Source organism: Balaenoptera acutorostrata, chromosome 11 (assembly GCF_949987535.1).
Source record: "Balaenoptera acutorostrata chromosome 11, mBalAcu1.1, whole genome shotgun sequence".
Lineage (NCBI taxonomy): Eukaryota > Metazoa > Chordata > Mammalia > Artiodactyla > Balaenopteridae > Balaenoptera > Balaenoptera acutorostrata.
The window spans coordinates 53,670,473-53,686,705 of record NC_080074.1 but is presented as its reverse complement, the minus strand read 5'-3'; the positions used below and the strand labels follow the sequence as shown (position 1 = coordinate 53,686,705).

At 36.6% G+C, this 16,233-nt stretch overlaps 2 protein-coding genes across 3 annotated transcripts in view; one reads left to right on the top strand and one right to left on the bottom strand.

The window, feature by feature from the left end:
- XPOT (exportin for tRNA) overlaps positions 1-16,233 on the top strand; it is a 148,566-nt gene that overhangs the window by 62,772 nt on the left and 69,561 nt on the right. The window lies entirely within an intron of this gene.
- The window catches only part of C11H12orf56 (chromosome 11 C12orf56 homolog), an 83,488-nt gene that overhangs the window by 33,372 nt on the left and 33,883 nt on the right, over positions 1-16,233 (bottom strand). The window contains 2 exon segments of the mRNA XM_057557530.1: positions 4,763-4,836; positions 8,485-8,893. Coding sequence (XP_057413513.1) covers positions 4,763-4,836; positions 8,485-8,893 — 483 coding nt within the window.

Here is a 16,233-nt window from a genome sequence, read left to right as displayed (position 1 = left end):
TATGTATATGTATAGCTGATTCACTTTGTTGTACAGCAGAAACTAACACACCATTGTGGAGCAATCATACTCCAATAAAGATGTTAAAAAAAAAAACAATAAACCATAAAATCCCTTTATTCTCTGAGAATTCCAAAAAACAGCAGAAATGTAGTTTTCACAAAGAAATGAGCTTAGAAAAGCAAAAGCCCAGAAAAAATACAATATCAGCACAATTATTTTGAAATTGATTTTCCAGTTTTTTCCGTTAGGAGTCAGCAGTTTGCTAAGATCCATGTAGAAAGGAACTGTTTTTATCTTTTGGCACCTATGATAATAGATTATAATATCAAACTATATTTTTTTTAAAAAAAGGCCAAAACAAATTTCATAAGAAAAAGCACACTAGTCTCTTCATACTAAAAATCAATCAATATATAAATTGAGGTCTCATATACCTCATAAATTCAAGTTAGATTCAGTAGCCTATATTTCTACAGAGAAGTTATGGATAATCACAGTTTCTCTGAACATTCAGAGAATATTTGCTTTTACACAGATGACAAACTTTCTTTGACTAATTTAAATAAGAAAAAGTCTAGGCCAGAAGACTCCATTATTCAACTTAGGAATAAGAGGAAATTTTACATTAATGTTAACAGATATTCTGTATTTTCATGAGCTAGAAAACATAAATTCACCCAAATAATGTAGCAGGAGGATTACTGATTTAATGATAACCTCTATTTTTCCTATTTTTTTTCATTTTTCCAGACATTTAATATCAGTAGTACCTTACATTTGAATAATGCTTTACAGCTGGTACAGTTTTTCATACATATCTCAGAAGTGCTGTGTATATGTTCGCAATGGTCAGATTACAGAACTCACAACTGTGACAAAATCTAATTTGAAAACCCAAAGAATATTTACTTCTTTTAAACTGAAGGTTCCTTGTAGGCACAGACTATTTCCTATGTATCTTGTGCATATATTTGCATCCTTCATGGTGCATTAAATTACTACACTTTAAATATGTTGCCTTCAGAAATTAACTTTACAAGAAAAATGCTTTTCCTGAGTCAAGATAGTGGCAGAACTCTCCTTGCCTTCAGGGATAAATTTCAAGCCACACAAAGTAAGAGCCTGTTTTTATTATACAATTAGCTTTAAAATCACTTTACATAATATAGTACCAAAATTAAAACTGATACTTTTTTTTTAGAATAAACATAAGAAAACACGTAGAAATTCTAAGCTATCTGTATAATCATCTTTTAAAAAAAGAAATCCCGGGACTGGGCTTCCCTGGTGGCGCAGTGGTTAAGAATCCGCCTGCCAATGCAGGGGACACAGGTTCGAGCCCTGGTACGGGAAGATCCCACATGCCGCAGAGCAACTAAGCCTGTATACCACAACTACTGAGCCTGTGCTCTAGAACCCGCGAGCCACAGCTACTGAAGCCTGTGCACCTAGAGCCTGTGCTCCGCAACAAGAGAAGCCACTGCAATGAGAAGCTCGTGCATCGCAACAAAGAGTAGCCCCCGCTCACCACATCTAGAGAAAGCCTGCACGCGTTAACGAAGACCCAACGCAGCCAAAAATAAAATAAATTTAAAAAACAGAAAGAAAAAAAAAGAAATCCCAGGACTTCCCTGGTGGTCCAGTGGTTAAGACTCCACACTCCCAATGCAGGGGGCCTGGGTTCCATCCCTGGTTGGGGAACTAGAGCCTGCATGCTGCAATGAAGATCCCAAGTGCCGCAACTAAGACCCGGCGCAGCCAAATTAATTAATTAATTTAAAAAAAGGAAATCCCAAACATTATGTTATTTAACCCCTACATACCTCAGAACATATCTCGAAATAACTGGAACATTTCCTTGCAAAATCATCATTATCACACCAACAAACCTATCAATAATTCTATGGTATTGTCTAATACCCAGTCCATATTCAAATGTTCTCTCTTGTCTTAAAAATGTCTTTTTATATTTGGTTCATTAAAACCAAGATCTAAATAAGATAATTGTTATATTTGCTTGCTATGTTTCTTAGGTCTTTTAAAAACTTTTACTACAGAAATTTTCAAACATACACAAAAATGGAGAAAGTCTTACAAGAAACCCTCACATACCCATCACTTAGCTTCAGTAATTTTCAACATTTTGCCAGTCTTGTTTTATCTATTCCCTTACACACACACACACACACACACACACCTTTTAAAATTTTGAGATAAAATATACATAACCTAAAATTTACCATTTTAACCATTGTCAGGTGTACAATTCAGCGGCATTAAGTGCATTCACAATGTTGTGCAGTCATCACTACTATCCATTTACAGAACTTTTTCATCTTCCCAAACAGAAACTCTGCATCCATTAAACAATAAGTCTCCATTCCTCTCTCTCCATGGCTCCTGGTAACCTATATTCTGCTTTCTGTTTCTGTGAATTTGCCTATTCTAGGTGGCTCATATAAGTGGAACCATATAATATTTGTCCTTTTACTACTGGCTTATTTAACAGCATAATTTCTTCAAGGCTCATCCATGTTGTCACATGTATCAGAATTTCATTCCTTCTCAAGGCTGACACACCCACACTTTTAAGTCAGATTCCAGTTTAATTGTTTGAACAAAGATATGTCATAGGTGGTGCTATGTGTTTCATGTTACATCAAATAATGAGGCACAAAAATTTTAAGTGCCTCATTATAGCATCCCACTTAAGTGATTCTAAGACTGATCAGTGGGTTTAGTTGTTTACATGATCCCTCCATTTTGAAATTCCACTTCACCTTTCTGTCTGCTGGTTCCATCCACTGAGGATCTTTGCATGAATCTATTATTTCATCAGAGGTTAAAAAATGGTAACTTTCTAATTCTGTTAAACCTTCCACATTCATTAGCTGGAATTCTGTAAAATGGAATTTGCTCTCATCAACTTGGGCTACTTGGTTACCCTGAACTAATTACAGTTTATGCAGGAAAGGCAGGATAAATACTTAATTCTTTCCATTTGTTTGCTGATTTGCAGAAAAATGAATTAGTGCCCTATTTACTTCTAATGCAGCTCAGTACATTTTTATTTCTTAACCGGGTGGGGGAGGGTAGGAGGGAGGACTTTCTCTCTATGATGCATCATTATACACTTTGGAATTTTTATATATTCGTTATGTTTTAACCATCTCATTCATTATTTTTTCTGATTCTTGATTTGTTCCATCTTTGGCTATCAGGAGGCCCTTCATGTGGGCTCCTGTGTCCTTTAGTTTGGGCCCTGTTACTCTTTGCATTCTGCCGCAAGCTGTTTCAGACTCATTTGTATATTTCCTACCCCAGACCTAGAATCAGTCGTTCTTCCAAGGAACTTTGGTTCCCTTTAATGGGGAATGAATTGTAGCTTTTAAAATTAAACTTTCCCTTAGTTCACTTACATCACCCCCGATATACGTCACTATCGTAAACCTCTCAAAAGTCGCTCATGACTTACTTAATATCAAAATTATTGGCACCATCAATTGACAGAGTGCTCTCTATGTACAAAACACTGTTTTAAGTAAGAAAAATACAAAAATTAATAAGACATACTCCTTGCCTTCCAGGGGCTCACAATCTATTGGAAGTAATAGTCACATCACAAGTAACTACTTCAATGTAAGGCTGACTATGATAAGAACATAATAGAACTATGAAGTAGGGATAAAATCCAAACTCCTTTGCCTTGCATATAAGGTCCCAGCCTCTATCTTATTTCATTCATTCATTCATTCATTCATTCATTGTACAAAGGCTTATTGGCAGCCTACTATGTGCCAGTGACCAAGGAACAGTCCCTGCCCTTAAGGAGCATATTGCATAATAGGGCAGCACATAAACAAGCAATCCATAATACAGAGTGGACAGTGCTACAGATATGTAAGCACAGGACGTTATGGAGGGGCCCTCTTAACTTAGTCTTGAGAAATGATTTTTAGACAAAGGGATAGTGAGCTAAGACTTGAGGAGTTGAAGTTTCTATGAAGGGGAAGAAGAGAAGAGAGTAGGGTTCTAGAATAGAGGCCATCATGTTAGGGCCCAGATTAACAGGGAGCTTTTTGAGAGCTATGAGTTCATTTGGATCAGGAGCTTAGGGCAGGAGTGTGGAGGACACAATAGAAAAATAAAGAGACATCAGGAAGATTTGTAAAAAGCTGTTATAGCGTGTAGACCTTCTAAGGGCAATGGGGAGCTATGGAAAGGCTTTAAGGGAGGAGTTACACGATCAGATTTGTGCTTCTGAAAGATTCCTCTGTTGTATTGAAGAATGGTCTAGAGAGGGGCAAGGGTGAAGGCAGAGGCCAGCCAGGAAAATACTGTCAGAGCCCAAAACAGATAATTGGATCTGAGCATGTGGCAGTAGAAAGAAGTGGGTGTTATCCAGATATATTCAATAAGTACAGTAAATCATGTGGTGATGACTGGATTAGGGGATGGGGATCTCGGGATCCAGGACTCTGGCTTAGGCTGTCTAGAGATAATGACATCATGCCCTGTTTAGGAAACACAGATGGAAGGTCAGGTCACAGAAGGAAGAGGCTGAGTTCTGTTTTGAATATGCTGACGTTATGGCTCCTGTGAAACATACAAGAAGTGATATCTAGTGGGTAATTGTCTTAGCAATTCAGGGCGAGAGGAGATGTAGATATAAATGTGATGGCCAGCATCACGTAGAGTTAGGAGAGGCAAAGATGGCGAACACCCCCCCGTGCAACTCTGTCCTGTCATCACTCCTTACCTATATGGCTTTTGACTTCCAGTAGCAGGACTGAGCTCACTAACATATAGGGGATCTTGTAAAAGAGTAGCTTTCTGAAAGAGGAAAAAAAGTGGGAATAGTTAGAATTTTTGTTTACTGAAAATCAATTCCCACTACTTTTAGTCAATATCATATATCTATTCTTTAATCCCTTCTACAGTATATGATTTGTAACTCATTCCAGTATTTGATAATACTACAGGGAATTTTTTCCTTATATAGTTTTTTTTAAGTTTTAAACATAGCATTTGTTCATTATAAAATAGAATAATCTATCAAAATCAAACAGTACAGAAATGAAAAGTAAATGATAAAAGTTCCCTATCTCTCCCTACCCCTTCTGTCTCAGTATTCAAAACACCTTACTATTGTTGGTTTGGTTTATATTCTTTCAGGCATATAAAAACATGTTAATTATAACATATACATTTATAATATTTACATGTTAGATGATATATTTTTATAATATGTATTTAATACTAGCTACAATCATATCACATATTAATCTGGATTTTTTTTCACTTAATATATGTTGGACAGTTTTTCATGTCTATGTATATAGATTTACTTCAGTCTTTTTTTTTTTTTTTTTTTTTTTTTTTTTACTTCAGTCTTTTTAATAATGATTACCCAGTATTACATAGCTGAGATATACAATAATTTTGTTAACTATTCCCCCATTAATGGGGTTATTTTTTCCTTAAATCTTTAGTGCTGCCACTTCCCACTCATACTGGGTCTTGAAACAAATTGGCATGTAGTGTTCAGCAAGTTCTCTAAATAATTTTTTATTTATGTTGAGGCTTAACAGACAGGTCAGAAGGAATTTCTGAAATGTTGCTGATTTACAACTCCAAACAACTCCTGTCTTATTCCTTAATAACAGAGTAGGGTGGTGGGTGGGTGTGTAGGGGAGAATTAAGTACTTTTTCTTACTATTTTTGTCATTGCTCTATGTTTAAAAAAAAAAGCTGCCTTTTTTTTTCTCTCCAAATGTTTATGCCTGCCTTAAATCTAGAATTTTAACTTGAGGATATTCGTTATTTAGCTTTCTAGCAGTTATTCCACAACATATGAAGGGCAAAGAATTGCCATATTTTGTCTTTGTAGAATTTGAGATGCTAAACAATGCAGATGTAATTACTTTTGGTGAAAGTTACAGATAAAATGGGTTACTGACAAGGACAACTCTTTGGAAACCTTTAAAATCAGAATGAGTGCTAATTTCTAACTGGATGGTTTAGGTTAATTTTATCTGAAAGTATACAGAGAGTTAAGATGTCTAATTCCTTTTCCCAGGAACATTTATCCATACCTCAACATGAAAGAAATCTCAAGGCACAAGAGAGCAATTACCCAAGATAATTCTGACAGATTTAGGAGATTATTTTTGTCCATTTCCTAAAACTTATGAAGATAGCCAGGACTAACCAAAGGTGACCAACCTAATGAAAGACTTCAACAATGTCACAAAACAGTCACAACTTTTAAAATGTTTATATTAAGTTAATATCTTATTCTCACTAGAATGAATGCTAACCTGATAGATTCATCATTTGTATATGAAATATTTGCTTACTCATTTTTCATCCTTCAATGGGTAGAACATTGGTTTTTTTTTGGCTGCACCGCGAGGCATGCGGTATCTTAGTTCCCCGACCAGGGATAGAACCCACACCCCCTGCAGTGGAAGCGCAGAGTCTTAACTGCTGGACCGCCAGGGAATTCCCAGAACATTGTTTTCAATGATAATATCTGACAACTCATAAAGATAACCCCCGTCCATCCACATTATTTCAGTGGTCATAGACAAAAAAAAATCAGACTGTCTGGGTTCAAATCCCAGCTCTATATTAGTTGTACAACCTTGAATATATCATTTAATTTCCCTGTGCCTCAATTTCCTCATCTATGAGATGAGACTAACAGTCCTACCTCGTAGGACTGTTGTACAGATTAAATGAGTTAATATACAGAAAGCATCAGAACAGTTCCTACCAATAATAACACTACATGTTAGTTATTTGTTATTGCTTATAGTGTCAGAAGGGCTATGAGTTGGCCTATCTGACTTACCCCAACCATGCCTTTGCTGCAGAACTTAAAAGTAGTACTTAAAACTGGGAGTTAGTTAAACAGTTATTTTGAAATATTTAGGTAGATTTTTAGAAGGCAATTAAATTGTGGTTTTTCTATTAGAACATATGAAGCCTTCTTTTAATAGATCAGGATTTTCCCTCTATTTGTGATTCACTTACATTCTTAATTTGGAGAAAGCGGTTTAAAATTTTAGAGAGGAATTTTAAACATTTAACATTTAATTTAAACAATAACATTCTGAACTGTGCTATGAGAAAAAAATGAGAGTTGTCTTGCAATCTTTCACAGTTTTTGGCCACTTATAAAACCCCCTCCTTCCTAGCTTCTTCTGAGTGAAAAGAGTCTTTCATACTTCTTAATATTATTATGTTGGAAGATCAATAATAAAAATTATGTATCACTGAAGATAAGTAAAAAGGGTCATACTATTCTTTTAATAAATTACTTATTTTAAAACTGATCCTGGTGTTATAAGAAGATCCCTAAATCGGAGTTCTGACTCTGCCCCTACACTTATTATATAATGTTGAGTAAGTCACTTAGAATTTTTGTGCTTCAGTCTCCTCATTTATAGAATAAGGGACATAGACCAGGTGATCTCTATAAAATTATCTGATCTTATGACAATGAGTCTATCAACTACAAATTGGCACTTGCCACTGGCACTTGCCATCTGCCTCTAAAAGGATTAAATCATGTGCTGCTGCAGCTGCTAACTTTTCAACACCCCCTGAAAGGAGTATAGGGTGGAGAGCGGAAATGAGGCACGCTGTGGTCTGGGAAAAACTGGTAGAACCGGTCTTCAGATAGTTAGATATTTTCAGGAGCCAGTTTTATGAGCCCAGTTCTTGTATCTCCTCATATCTAGAAAAGCACTACTAAAATCCTTCATGACGTCTGTTCCTCGTGACTAGCAGTAACCTTCACAAGACTAGCAGAAACCTTCTGCAAAAAATATGTGCTTGATTGCATGTACTCCCCTTTCACCAAAACCACATAGATACTGACCTTCCCCCCTACCTGTTTGGAGCAGTTTCTCAGAGCTATCTGAGATGCTGTCTCCCGGGCTATAGTCATCATTTTGCCCAAATAAAACTTAACTCACAAATCTCATGTTGTGCTTTTTTTTTTTTCAAGTCAAAAACTCCCAGTAACCTACTTTCAATAGCACAGCTAAGAAATACAGAAACATATTGATAATGTTGAACTTTATGTGAGCTCCCTGCTCTCTGAAAGCAGAATGGTTGAGAAATCACCCCAGCTAACTGCAAAAGACCACCCTGCTCACAAATATTCCAGGATAAGACCTGTCTCCAACCTTCCTCATTGATTCCCATGAGACTCACTGCTGACTCCCTTGTTTATTACCTGCCTCTACGAAACCTCAGGTCCATCTCCTTTTCTTGAAGACATGTCTCATTAATGAGCATTTTCCCTATTGCAATAGCCTGATAAAATCATATCCTTAATGGTCCAGTGCATTACGTCTTGCACAATATTACTAAATTCCAAGGTTAAACTTCCAAAATGGGGAGGAAGAGCAGGGAAGCCTACCCTAAAAAACAATAGTCAAGTCAAGGTTAACTTAGGAGCACACTTACTCTAACATAATTGTTCCATGAACTTTTTAAGTGCAGAAATATTGATGAAGTTGTGGAAGTAATGTACAAATGAAGTTCTGACTCCTTTTTCTCTAGGTTTGGGTTACTCTGTAAAGGGGAGGCCAGGGAGGCATTTCCTAAGTAAAACTCATTTCCGTTCCCATTGCCCTTGAAAGGGATTTCACTTAGAGAGTCTTTGTGATCTGAAAGTCCCTGGGGTTCTTTTGTGTTTGCGGTGCAACATGGCACACTGGCAGCCTTGCTAGTGGCTGATGTGGGCTGACAGCTCCTCCTGGAGGGGGCAGGTAAGGGTCGACAGGCACTTTGGCCATGAAGGGACAGCTTCTTGAGGTCTGAAGGAGGGCCAAGAGTTGAGTCCTTGGATGGTGTGCTGCTCTCTTGGTGGTACCTGTCAGGTAGAATTTAGAGTTAAACATAATATTCAGAATTTAACAGTAAGGGACAAAGAGAACCCAATAGCCCCACCGCAGCAGTTTAAGAGTCTGAAAGTAAAAGTCTTCACATAAAAGAAATGCTTGTAAGAGAAAGGAGTGATTTACTCTCACCTGCCGTTGACCACTGACCTAGAGGAGGTACGGCACAATTCTCCAGTATACACTCCTGCTTTCAGAAATAAAAACGCTATGCTATGTCATTTAAAGAAGAATTTTTTACATCTAAAGCATTATGCCTGTCCTTCACAGAGCCCAGCATTCCCAGTGAAAGGACTTTTCATTGTAGTTTTGAAACTTGATTGTTCTTTCATCGTGCATTTCTAATGGATCCTATAAAGAAAAAAGGACTATTCATATGGAGAGATTTTTTTTTAAATGGTGTTCTCTTTGATTCATATTTTGCTGACACTCTCTGATTTTTCCAATGTCATCCCAATAGCATCAGCACTTTTTTCAGAGCCGATCCTGGGTCCCATCTTTTACCTTCTCTGTTCTCTCCAGCTCACCATGACTCATTTCTTTTCTCTGCAACACAAGGAAGCAAGTGGTGGAGGCTAAGAAGTTGCAGAGTATGAGATCTAAGTTCTAATCCAGGCTCTGCCACTCAGTGGTTATGTGACTTTGATTGACCTAAGCCTCAATTTCCTAATTTTAAAATAGGAACAGTAATAGAACCAATCTCATTGAGTTTGTGTGAGGATTAAGTAAGAAAATACATGCAGTGTTTTTTAACACTGGAAACACTCAGTAGGTGCTAGGTATTAATATTATCCTATATTGCCTTGAGTTGCTGGTTTATCATTTTACGTTAAGATATCTTCCTTATGAGACTGGAACCTCCATGAAAGTGGGAAACCACTTTGTTTTTATTAGTTCTTAACTTTAAACAGGTATAAAATTCATTTATCATCTGTACAATGCTATGAACTGTGCTGAGTTCCAGCCCTCAGCTCCCTCTTCCACTGACCTTACATACGTGTACACGCATGCATGCACACACACACGCATACACAAGTGCTCACCTCAGTTCACTTATCCAAGTTCCATCCCCCTTAAACAGCCATCCTTGCCAAACCCTCAGGCTTAAGGATGTGCACACTGGCATTGTGGTCCCAGAGCATGATCAGGAAAGAGAGTGTACGAGCACGCCCTCCTTCCTGCACTCTTCTTGCCCTGGGGAGTGGCACATGACATGGCCAGGTTTTAAACACACAGCTAAACAAATTAATGTATATGACCCATAATCTCTGAATGCCACTTACTGATTATCTTACCTTGCCCTGTTTCTTCATAGGATTCTAGTATTATGTAACAGTGATATCAAAGTATCTAAGAATATAAGATGCTCACATAGGATTTTCAGGTCAATGAATATGTGTAGCCTAGAAATGGATGATACGTACTCCAATCCTCTTGAAAGTGATAGCTTTTCTTTAGTCTTGTAGATGATATTTTCTAAAATTTTCTTTATGGAAATTAAGAGAGTTAAATAACCAGTGCACAGATTATGTTAGGTAATGTTATGAAATTATGTTAAAATGTTCATTTTAGGCACAACATATGTTTCATGTGAAAGGTCAGCAAAATGATTTCAGGTAGTTACAGAAAGGCACACTTGAAGTGACTGTTATTTACTCAGTTGTATGAAAAATTTATTATTTTAAAGAGCTAAAAGAGTTTCTAAAAAGGATTACCTTTTTGACAGCATAAATTAAAATGTCATGGACATTATAGCTTCACCAGTGAAGCAAGCCAACTCATAAAGCTAAACTGTATTTTTCACATGAAATTCAATAATACCCACTTTTAGTAGTCTGATTAAAAAGTAGTTCATTACTAAGCAAGAGTTCTACAACCTTGAGTTTCAACATGTGTCAACTTCATATTTACTCAACTAAGTTGCTGAAAGTCAAGTGTTTTTCTAATGAGCTAATTATGTATCTCTAGGGAGAGCCGCCGCAAAGGAGAAAGCAATGGGAGAACTGGGAAAGAGAACTCCAGGATCAAAAGTATGCACAAATCGTTTTTCTCCTTTCTCCCTCTGCATCAAACACAGATAAACTCCTTGAGGCTGAAACTGTCAGGTTAAAAGTCAGAGTCCAAAAAGCAGCAGGCAACATTAAACAGCTTCAGAAAAATCTGTTAGATGCAAAGTCAGCTAAGAATGCAAAGTACATATATACTAGCATATTGACTCTATCAAGAAATGAAGAAAAATGGTAAATAAAATTTACTTAACTTCTTTCTCATCCTTTTTAAGAGTTTTAAAATGGAATAGAAAAAATAATTGATTTTTAAAACTCTTAAAAAGGATGAGAAAGAAGTTAAGTGAATACGAAAACAGGGAGTTTAGTTTTCATGGAAAGCAAAACACTGATCAGACCGAAATTGTCATATTAATGTGCTAAAATATAAGAAACAAGCAGAACAATAAGGAACAATGATTCTTCCATTAAAAAAAATCATATAGACCTAGATCTCAAGATGTAGAATTTGAGCTCTCCTGAATAAAAAATTCCCCATGAAGACTCTACTAAAGCAGAATTGGTGAAATATAAGCAATTCTATGTAAAATAATTCAAAGCTAGAAAATAATTCTCAGATATTTAAGTGTAATCAAGAGGCTGGCAGAGACCAGTACCAAACTCTTCATGTGACCCAGAGTCACATAATATTCAAAATGTCCCAGACGCAATCCAAAATTACTTGACATTTGAAAAGCCAGGAAAATCTCAATATCTTATGAGGAAAAAGAAAATTAACAGATATCAATCTTGAAATGACAAAGATGTTGGAATTATCAGACAAAAGCTTTAAGGTAACCATCATAACCATGTTCCAATAAATGAGAGTGAACCCCTTTGAAACAAATGGAAAGATAGAAAGTCTCAGCAGAGAAATAGCAAATATAAAAAGGAACCAAATGGAAATCTTAGGAGGAAAAAATACACTACAATAACTAAAAATTTTTAAATTCTCTGAATGGACTCAATAAGCAGAGTAGAGATGACAGAGAAAAGAGTCATTGAATTTTGAAGATAGAGGAATAGAAATTATCCAATTTGAACAATCCAGAGAGAATAGAGATTGAAGAAAAAAATGAACACATTCTCAAGGGACTGTGTGACAATATGACAAAGATCTAATATTCATGTCTTCAGAGTCCCAGAAGGAGAAGAAAAAGAGTGGTCCAGAAAAAATATTTGAAGGAATAATGGTTGAAAACTCTCCAAATTAAGCAAAAGACATAAACTTATAGATTCAAGAAACTGAGTGAATCCCAAATAAGATAAACTCAAAGAATTCCACACCAGACATATCATAATCAAACTGCTGTAAGTGATAAAGGAAATTAAGAGATATTTAGAACTGAATGGCAATATACATCAAATACATGTGACTCAGCTAAAACAGATTTTAGGTTATAGCTGTTGTTGACTCTGGGTCTTATTTAAATTCTATGTAGAATGTTTTATTTTTTTAAATCAGACAATCAACTGCTGTGTGCATTCTGTTCAGGATTTTTACTTCCATTCAGAGGAGAGGTAGGGCAAAGTGTGCTTACTCCACCTCGACCAGAATTTAAACCTTAATTAATTTTATTACATCAAAATTAAAATTCTACTCGTAGAAAACACCACATAGAATAAGCTAATAGGTAGTTGACAATATGGGATGAGGTATTTTTAATCTCTAAAACCAATAAGCAGATTAGTATAATGTACATTAGTAGAATGTACAAAGCAATTCTGCTCCTGAGTATATGTCCCAGGAAATTTTTCAAACAGGATGGAAGAGAGTAAGGGGGAGAAAAATGAATATTGATTTCTATCCCAACCCTCAATATTTTTTGTATTTTTATAAATCTGTAACTGATCAATGAATATTTGTTAATAATTATAAACTATGATCTAACTGTGTGCAAGCGAATATATCTATTTAATAATTGCAGTGTCAATTTTGAGAAATATCAAGAAATAAGGGCTTATTATAAGAACAGCTATTGGAGGCCTTGAATCCTTCTCTTGAGTTTCTAAACATTCTGAATTCATATACTTACACACACAGGACTTGGTCCTCTAATAGAAGTACAGCAACTTATTGCATAAGAAATCCTTAGGAAATTAATATAGATGGTGCCTCATGCCAAATTATTGCACAATAGCATTTTTATTTTTTACATACCGTAGTATTTATTAGAAGAGAAAAGAGGAAAGTTATTCTGTTTCAAGGCTTGATCAAGGATTCTGAGGATGCTAAATAGATTATTGCTCAGTGACTGACTTTGCAAAAACAAAAGAGCTAAGTTTAATAGGGACTCACTAAGTGCCACACACAGTTTAAGCACTTTACATGTACAGTTGACCCTTGAACAATGTGGGGTTAGGGGTACTGATCCTCTGCACAGTTGAAAATCAGCATATAACACTTTACAGTTCACCCCTCTGTATCCAAGGTTCCATATCCAAGGATTGTGTAGGACTGTAGTATGTATCTATTGAAGAAAATCTGCATATAAGTGGACCCTCAAAGTCCAAACCTGTGTTGTTCAAGGGTCAACTGTACATGACTTAGCCCTTTACATATCATCCCTGTGGGATATGTACCATTGTGAGCCCCATCCTACCCATGAGGAGTGAAGCCTGGGAAGGTTAAATAGTCCAAGGTAGAGTCCAGATTTGAAGTCAGCCAGTGTGGCTACAGAGCCTTCATGTTTTTATCTACTACGCAGAGAAGAATAAAACAACTCCCTTTGTCTACTTTCTGCCAAGAAATGCTTCTTCTTAGAGAAAAATATAAGGTTCACCTTCTTGGTTGTTTTTTTTCCCTTCTATTTTGCTAATGATATACAATTAAATGCAATACATTCTCATTTCATAAGGATGCCAAGGTGGTCAGCTCTAATTCTGTTTATTAAACAGATCGGTTTCTCCAAAAGTTCATCCCACTACTTGCCATGCACTATGGTTAGAAAATCTGCTTTTAAGTTTTCATTAGCTAAATATCAGTAGAGGCTATAAATAGATGTAAACTCAGATTGAAATCCACCCTGGTGGGTATGAGCTTAGCAGATCTGGACTGAGGGCTAAGCATTTTCACTCTTTTCCTTTGGATTATTCAAGGTGAATGCAATTAAATTTACATAAATCTTACTCTGTGCCAGCACTGTAAAAATGTTCTATTGATCTGTTTTTTTTTTTTTTAATACGTGCAAGCAATAGGCAGTCTTTTTTCCCCCAGCTTTAGGGGATTCTTAAGTAGGTCACAATAAACTTTTCCTTAAAGAACATTTTGTTTAAATATCTGCTTGGGTTTTCTCCTGTAAAATGCATGACTACATGGAACTATCCACTAATGAAGAGCTATACTAAAGATAGAGAAACCAAAGTACTGAATCTCATTATCAGAGATCATCACCAGTCTGTTTTCTATCCCTCAGGTGTTAAAAGGCCTGTTGTTTACTATTACCTTGAAAAGTAGTCATATTTATGTAAGTGTGATGTCCCAAGATAACTGCATCCTTCTTATGACCTGCAGCTTCTCATAATTAGGCCTAAAACTTTACACCTCAGAGATGTCACAAAGCTCTGTACATGGTAACATTCTTTAGCCCTCTAATTAGTGTTTATCGTAGCCTGCCTTTTGTTTACACTTTTGACTCAGATGTTTAATTATGAAGATGACAGTACTAGAAAACTATGGGATAGCAGACCTAAGTCCACCACCGCCACTTTATTTGGAAATCACTCCTCCCCTCCACACATGGAGCACACAGAAGCTGCCATGTTTTTAAACCTCTTGACTATGGTGGATATTTTTTAGCAGTCAATCGTTTATTCAAGTTAGGCATCAGAGACCTTCCCAGGATTTTTTAATTTGGTGCAAGAAAGTGTGTGAGTTAGCCTTTGTGTGGTGGTGGGAGAAGTAAAAAGTGAATTTAAGACAGTGGGGGCTTGGCTGTCCCACAGAAGACGTGGTATTCAGTGAGAGAAGATGAAGCTGATCCACAAACATCAGAGGAGACAGAGACAAAGTTCTATGGTGCTCAAGTCCCAAGTTCCAGCTATGCCCAAGTCCAACTTCATTCTTAGCATTTTTACTTTCCTAGGTTGTGGTTTCTACCTTTTGCTGATTTTGCTCACCATTGTACATCTAAAATTGAACACAGAGCCCAGCAAATAGAATATGCCAGATTTAACAGGTAAAATAGATAGATCTACATTTGTATCTATATTTATGTCCGTATCTATACATATCTGCTGAATGAATGTTGAATAACATGAGTTGCCCTCTAATTCCAATATTGCCCTGTAATTCCAATAAATTCCCCTTTTAACCTAAGTTGGACTTCTGCCACTTTTAACAGAGTTCTGACCTCCACAATAACCTAAAACAGCTACTGCATACATTACTTAGAAATCTCTTTTATTTTTCTAAACTGGAAGAAAACAATGAGGCTATCAGAGTGGTCTAGAAAAATTGGGGCATTATATGCCAAATGTGAAATGAATGTTGAATCTGAGAGCAAGTGGATGGCTATCCACTGGCAGTGCCTCTCCCTCAATACTTCCAGTTACAAGGGCCACGTTAGGAACTTTACTTAGTGCCCTGAGACAAGAAGGCAGAGACCCCTCCTCCCAGAAGCTAGTAATTTATGGTGCTCAGGGTAACAACGGAAGTGTATCAACCCCTTAAAACATAGCTTGTTATTACATGGATTTAGAACAAATCATGATCCTCTAAGCCTATATGATACAAGCCAGGCTTCCTAAACCAATTTTTTTTTCTTTTGGTGACAAAAAAAGTTAATCAAATTTAGTTTAAAAGACCTTTGTATGTCATTGTTCAGTGAGAGAAGGTATAAGAGTAAGTACAGTGGGAAAAGGCCCCTCCCCAGTAACCCATTGCACAGCATGGTACACCACAGGTCTTGGGGGTGAATGCTCTCCAAGTAGGCGTTCACTTTTTCTTTGCACATTTTGCAATGTTTTCCTGGGGGCTGTTTCCCCCATGTCATGACCTGACTTTCAGGGCCCCAATGCACCTTAATTTTCCCCATGCCTATAATGCCCTGACTCAGAGCTCTTAGAATGCTATGCTCCCCTCCTCCTTCTAATGCCTAGATACTTAAAGTGTGTAATAGAATCATACTTTGAGTTATGCAGCTTAGGAAACTCCTTTTTCAATTTATACATGTTCCATTTTTTCCTGCCTCTACCGTAGCTTCTACTGTTCCCTCCAACTGCAATATCTCTATCACCATGTGCACTATTCCTTCACCGACTGTCATCTG